General features: G+C 35.6%; 1 protein-coding gene across 1 annotated transcript; it reads right to left on the minus strand.

The window, feature by feature from the left end:
• Nucleotides 1-5,708: 5,708 nt before the first annotated feature.
• LOC149958541 (uncharacterized) lies at nt 5,709-6,519 on the minus strand. The gene is made up of 2 exons (XM_090164969.1): nt 6,431-6,519; nt 5,709-6,370 (listed from the first exon to the last, which is right to left on the minus strand). The coding sequence occupies exons 1-2, from the start codon at nt 6,501-6,503 to the stop codon at nt 5,835-5,837; spliced, it is 609 nt and encodes a 202-aa protein (XP_090021095.1). The 5' UTR covers nt 6,504-6,519; the 3' UTR covers nt 5,709-5,834.
• Between the last annotated feature and the right edge of the window lie 619 nt (nt 6,520-7,138).

Below are 7,138 nucleotides of genomic sequence, written 5' to 3' on the forward strand. Positions count from 1 at the left end.
AGAAACTGAAGAATCGGAAGTGTTTACTTTCAAATCTCCATGCCCTTTCAAAGAGCTTTCAAACGAAAATAAAAGACAATGCAGATGGATATCTCATAACATTTGTCATCTTCGATGGGATGACGGCGAACGTCCTTACAGAACGAGACGTGACATTTGCAATCAGATAGCGGAAAAAGCTACTTCGTTTTTCACCAAAGGTTTAGAAAAAGCTGCAGTATTATCGACACTCCTCGGTGTTCCAGTAACTAACATCGAAGATACCGGTTGTCCTAAATTATCAGAACTAGAAGACGTTGAATTAAACTGCCCTTTTCATTCCGAAACTGTTCATTGCGCTTTAAGAAAGGCTAAGAAAATCTCTAAATGGATGTCTCAAAACGAGTAAAGGAAAACCTAGACTTTCTACGTTTCCTGACATCCTGTAATCTAAATCAAAGAAAGACAGCTATTAAATACGCTAGCAAGGAAGCTATACTGGCTCTCGTTGAATGTTGTATAAATGTATTACACGGAACAATTGAACTGTCAGAACGTCATCGTAAGCGGTTAAAGAAACATAGCGCGGTTATACGAAACGTGTCGAAGAAGAATCCTATATCAAAACGACGAAAGATACTGGTACAAAAAGGTGGTTTTCTTCCATTTTTATTAGCGCCACTGCTATCTATCGTTAGCTCAGTCGCCGGAAGTGCAATAAGCCGAGCTATAAACCGATGATGGCTCGAAAAATGCTTCTAGTACCTGAAGATGTAATGGAGAGATTAAAAAACACTCCACCTTCCAAAACAGAAGAAACACCTGAACTTCAAAAAGAGAAGACACTCGATGATGAAATGAAATCTATTCTAGATAATCCAGATTTAAACGAATCAGAGAAATTAGCATTATACAATCAAACTCTCCAACGACGGTTAACTTACGTACGTAAAGAGCAAATCTCTCCCGTTATTGAAAACTCTGAACGGCCTAAAACCTGGTTCGCGCAAATATCTTATTCTCTACCTGCAACTTATGTTAGTGATGCGATTTCATTATACCGAGCGACTACGGAAGATCCGAGATATATTAGATGGACTAACTCAGGAGAGCTTTCTATTCGAGGACAAGTGATTGGAGGATCTAATATAATCGATCTTTTGTATGACGCTGTGAGAAAAACGCCTGGAACAGCGATTGATCCTATAGGAGTTACAGAGTTTTACGAGGGCATTCATAAGTCAAATATTTCAAAACGTTTAATTAAAAATCCTGTAAGATTGACACTGTTAAAAACATTCGCTGTATTTCATACACCACCAAGTAGTTCAATGTTATCATCATCTTCACCTAGTCCTCTAAGATCTTGGATACATACTAAATAAAATATATTAACCTGATAATTTTGTTCTCATTTCATAGTATAAGCCTACAATGGAAGGTTGTACAGAAACGGTCTCTTTAGGACTTTTAGCCTATTTATCACAATCATTTTCAAAATCACCGAAAATTATCACAGCTGTATTAATTATCATAGTTATTATAATATTAGAATTATTTAATTTCCTTTTTTGGCGTTACATGCCATTACATCAAAATATTACCCAATATGGAGAAAGAACTTGAGCAGATCTATACTAACCCCGCAGACCCAGGGTCATTCGCTGGAGTTCAAGCGCTCTATAATTCAGCTCGACATAAAGGTTTAAAGGTTTCATTGGAAAAAGTAAAACAATTTCTAATAAAGCAGGATACATATACGCTGCATAAACCTGCTAGAAGACGATTCAAACGAAATCGAACTATTGTTTATGGAATTGACGAACAGTGGCAAGCGGACTTGGCAGATTTTCAGAAGCTGTCTAAATATAATTCAGGATCTCGCTACGTATTATGTATTATCGACATATTTAGCAAATACGCTATGGCTGTAGCGGTTAAAAATAAGAAAGGTGTAACAATTTTAGAAGCGTTACGTAACGTTTTTGAAAAAGGCCGTCAACCGAAAAGAATTCAAAGTGATCATGGAAACGAATTTGTCTGTCAAGAAGTGCAGAGTGAATTAGAAAGAAGGAACATTAAATTTTTCGCTACCCGATCGGAAATGAAAGCGTCCATTATTGAAAGATTCATTAGAAGTTTTAAATCTCGTTTATATCGCTATTTCACGCAGAATAACACCCTTAAATATATCGACGTTTTAGATGATATTATAAACGCTTATAACAATAGTTATCATAGATCAATTAAATGTAAACCCGCGGAAGTTACTCTAGATAACTCTGCTAAAATATGGAAAAATCTTTACGGTTCGGTAAATTTTTCTCCTCCGTTAACATACGCGTTTGAAATTGGAGATATTTGTAGAATAAGTAGAAATTTATCAATTTTCGATAAGAAATATAACCCGAATTTTACTACAGAATTGTTTAAAATAGCTGAGAGACTACCACGTGACCCACCTGTATATAAGCTGATGGATTTAAATTCTAACCCCATTTTAGGAGTATTCTATCGAGAGGAGGTTCAGATTGTTGGTCGAGATTTAAAAGACTGTTACTTCATAATCGAAAAAGTAATAAAAAAGAGGAAAAAATCGGACGGCCGCGTAGAACTGTATGTCAAGTGGCAAGATTACGACCCTACATTTAATTCTTGGATACAAGAAGTGGATTTAAAATGAGTTTTTACGTAACGCTACCTTCAGATTCCTCGTCATTATATTACCAAGATAATAGCGTTGGTAAATTTCGAACGTATTTAGCTGAACCGTTAAGATTTGAGGAACAGTACGAAGTTGGGTTAGCGGAAATAAGCTATCCTCGGACATGGCATAACGTTCGAAAACCTAATCTATTGGTTATTAAAGACCCTCTCGAATATGATAAAATGACTGATAACCCTCTAGTTAAAGACCCTCTCGAATATGATAAAATAATTGAAGTTCCCGCGGGTTTTTATAAAACTCCGGAAGAACTATTACATGTTATGAACGTCCACAACCAAGAAGAAGAACAAGTTACATCCGCTTATTTAAATTATTCTAATCGAATTAAAGTTAAATTGCAACCGAAAATCAGAGCTGTAATTGGCCCCGATCTATCGATTTTACTAGGTTTTAAGGATAGAAGAGATAATGATTTCACCATTTTAAATTCAATGATAACCCCCTACCCAGTTGATATGAACGCTGGGTTACATTCCTTATTCGTTTATTCCGATCTGGTTGAAAATAGCGTTGTTGGGGATAGTTTAGCACCTCTATTAAGAATCATAAGCGTCGAAGAGAAAGCCGAGTCTAATGGGAAAACAACTACAAAAATATTTTCACAACCTCATTACCTACCAGTCGTGTGTAATAATATTAAGACTATAGAGATTAATATAACAGATGATTTAGGTGAGCCAATACAGTTTCATAGTGGAAAAGCTCACGTTGTATTACATTTTAAACCCCGTAAAATGTGGACTTCACTATAAACCTTTAATCATTCAGGACACACCTTCATTCTAGCTTAAGAGAGCGAACAGTTAACATCATGAGGTCTGAATATTCACCTTCAAGAACTGATTATGAAAGTTACTATTTAAACCAGGTTGGTTTCGGTGGAATACCTGTATATAGAGGTTTAGCCGTGCAAAGAGGACATGGACTAGGAAATATATTATCTTCAGCGTTTAGATTCGCGGTACCTTTACTGAAGAAAGGCGCTACTTACTTGGGAAAAAAACTTTTAAGTACCGGAGCGAAAGTAGCGACCGATGTTGTTAGCGGAGTCCCAATTAAAACAGCGCTTAAATCGCATTCTATTAACGCTGGAAGGGAAACTTTAGCTTCAGCAGCTGATGAAGCCATGAGACTAACATCTTCAGCTACGGATCATATTAAAAGAATGACGGGTTCCGGAAATAAAAGGAAACGAACTCAATCGAAAAGCGCCATTTCAACAGCAGGCAGGATAGCGAAAGGACGGTTCCCTAAACGTTCCGATATATTCTCATAATGTCCCTTTTACACCCGCACTCAGTTGAGTGTATAAATTCCGAGCTAGATTTGTTTCAAGTACCTATGACACAATCTTCGATTATTGGTGGAGAATGGGTTGAGTATAATCCAATATCAAATATAGTTGATAACGCATCAATTACATTTTCTATCAACGGTAACTCTGAAACGTATATAGACCTTTCACAAACTTTGCTGCACGTTCGAGTTAAGGTAACTAAAGATAATGGTCAACTACCGCAACCCGCGGTTCCAGGTGTTGCGGGTGGGGCCGCCGGAACTCCAGCCGACAATATCGCCCCCGAGAATTTGTTTCTTCATTCGCTTTTTAGCGACGTCCACGTATTTCTTAATGAAAGATCAGTAACACCTTCCAGTCAAAATTACGCTTATAAAAGTATGATACAAACTTTATTAACGTTCGGAGATTCTGCGAAAAAAAGTTATTTAACGAGTTCACTTTTCTATCGGGATACGCCTGGAAAGTTCGATTCATTTTTCGATAACGATGGTTTCTCTAAACGAGCGAGTTTAGCGCAAAAAGGGGCGATTGACTTGTTAGGCGTAGTCCATACTGATTTATGTCAACAACCACGCTTTTTATTAAATATGGTTGATTTGAAATTTAAATTCGATAAAAATAGAGCAGCTTTTTGCGTTCATTCCGACGTAAAATGTAAAGTGGAGATTTTATCAGCTTCCCTTTATCTGAGGAAAGTTAAAGTGATACCGGAACTATCGCTCGCTCAAGCCAAGGCGTTACAATATGGAACCGCTAAATATCCTGTAACTCGTTCGGAGTGCACCTCATTTTCTATACCCGCTGGACTTATGGCTAGTGTGCAAGATCATTTATTTACCGGACAAGCACCTAAGAAAGTTGTTATCGGGTTTGTGGAACAAAAAGCGTTTCTAGGAGATTTGAAAAAATCCCCGTACAACTTTCAACATTTCGATTTATCAAGCATTGGATTGTACATTGACGGTAGCAGCGTCCCTCATAAGGCGTTATCTCTAAACTTTGAGGAAAATCTATATATTCAAGCGTATTGCAATCTTTTCATTCAAACTAATCAGTGGAACGTAGATGAAGGGAATCAGATAAGTCGGGAAGATTACCCTAACGGAAATTGTTTATTCGCGTACAATTTAACCTCGGATCTTAATAACAACGCTAATCACTTGCATCTTGTAAAAAACAGTAACCTGAGATTAGAATTAAAATTTGCAAAACCGTTACCGGAGACGATTTCCATTCTAATTTACGCCGAGTTTCAAAATTTGATTGAAATTGATAAAAATCGAACCGTGATTTTCGATTACAGTAATTAATGGATTCGCTACAGATAACTAAAATACTTGAAAAAGATTTAAGTACTAAAAGTATATTTCAAGGCGTGTTCGCGGCTGACAAGCTACCTAAATACGTAAAAATATTCCCTTCTCTATTTATTGTAAATACCGATACGAGTGCTGAACCTGGAGAACACTGGGTTCTAATATATTTTTCTAAACATAAAAATTGTGAATTCATGGATTCCTTTGGAAACCCGCCAGATTATTTTAAATTTAATGACTTTATTGAACGAAACAGTAAAACTGTAACTTTTAATTCTAATCAATTACAGAGTAATTCTAGTAATACGTGTGGAGCATTCTGTATCTATTTTGCTATAAACAGGTGTAAAGGAATAGAAATGTATAACATTGTGTCTAGGTTTAAGAAAGATAAATATGTAAACGATAAAATGATTAAAGAGTTTATGTGCAAAATGTATTCAATAAAATAATTTTTTACAATTTATAGCAATAGCAGTTTTTTTTATATATACATAAATACAAGCATTCATTATAATTTTTCAATATCTTTATGACCGTGCGCTAATGTACGAACCCCGCAGGGTAGAATGTATCTCTTATCATCATTTGGTGATAAACAAAGTTTTCTAGTATTTATAGTAAATAGTTCATGCTTGAAACTAGCTATACGCATCATCTCGGCTGACATGGTTTCTTGATTAAAAAGACAACGTTCATAGTCTTCGTGGCGGATGACGTTTCTAATAACGTTCATGGCAACGCCCTTACAAACCTTTTTATGGTTTAAAATTGACTCTAAAGATTTCCCCAATCGCAACTCCTTTTCTATCTCTTCAGCGGTCTTAGACTCCCCGTACAATTTAATAGAATAAAGCTTTGGACGAAGTCCTACAAAGCTTTGAATTAACTGCGAATTTGTCTCGTCTTTAAAATAACCGAGAGCTTTTTTATTCTGATTAGAATGAAGGAAATGCGAAGGTGGATAATCAGAGAAGTCAAAGCGGTTTTTATGAACTTCAAAGTCTTTATAAACATCATCCGTCTTAATGTTGTACGTTAAACTGTCTGTAAATATTTTATATATTAGTACTATTTAAATAAAAAATGCATATTAAATTAAATTACCAGTGTCTGTAAATAATAGTGATGCTTTGTCCCCGTACGTATTTTTTATGAATCCATAATGGAACCGATACATGAGCTCCTTGGATAAATCTAGAATGGTGAATCCGGTAAATATAGGCCGGTTAAGAACAATTTTAGCTCTCTTCTTATGAGCGCCGGCTAACTCTTCATTAAAGATGGTAAAGTGTTCAAACTGCGGGGAACTTGTAACTTTTAACATTCTTTCTGGTTTATGAATCAACTCGAAATTTATATGCTTCCGTAAATTTTCCATTGTTTTTCTAAAGAATTAAATGAAGTAAGGGGAAAAAACAGCAATAAATTATTTAAATTGATTTACCCGAAAACAGAGTTAACCATTAGTTTCCAGAAATTCTTTTCAAATGAACTCTTGGATAATTTCCTCTGTTCAGTGTTGAATCTAACATATTTTTCTAACCATTTTCCTTGAGTGAAGGTTAGAGCTCGATGAACCTTGGTTATTTTCAAACCTAATTCTACATAATATTTTAAATTGCGGTAATGTACTATGTATTTCTCTTTATTATTTAAATTAGGAAGAAGTTTTGGTAGACTTTGATTCTCCTTAATATTTAATTTTCCTAAGAGATCTTTGGAGTATGGAGATAGCATATCATGTGTAATAACTTTAGATTCCGCCGCTACTGGGAGATCGTTATGTAAGTCATGCAACTCTGGAGGATATTC

The sequence above is a fragment of the Leiobunum rupestre genome, chromosome 2 (assembly GCF_980474605.1).
Source record: "Leiobunum rupestre chromosome 2, qqLeiRupe1.1.hap1, whole genome shotgun sequence".
Taxonomy (NCBI): Eukaryota; Metazoa; Arthropoda; class Arachnida; order Opiliones; family Sclerosomatidae; genus Leiobunum; species Leiobunum rupestre.

Coding starts and splice junctions, on each gene's coding strand:
- LOC149958541 (XM_090164969.1), bottom strand. CDS start 6,503: ATGTATCGGTTCCATTATGGATTCATAAAAAATACGTACGGGGACAAA. Junction 6,371..6,430: donor ACTATTATTTACAGACACTG/GTAATTTAATTT, acceptor AAATATTTACAG/ACAGTTTAACGTACAACATT.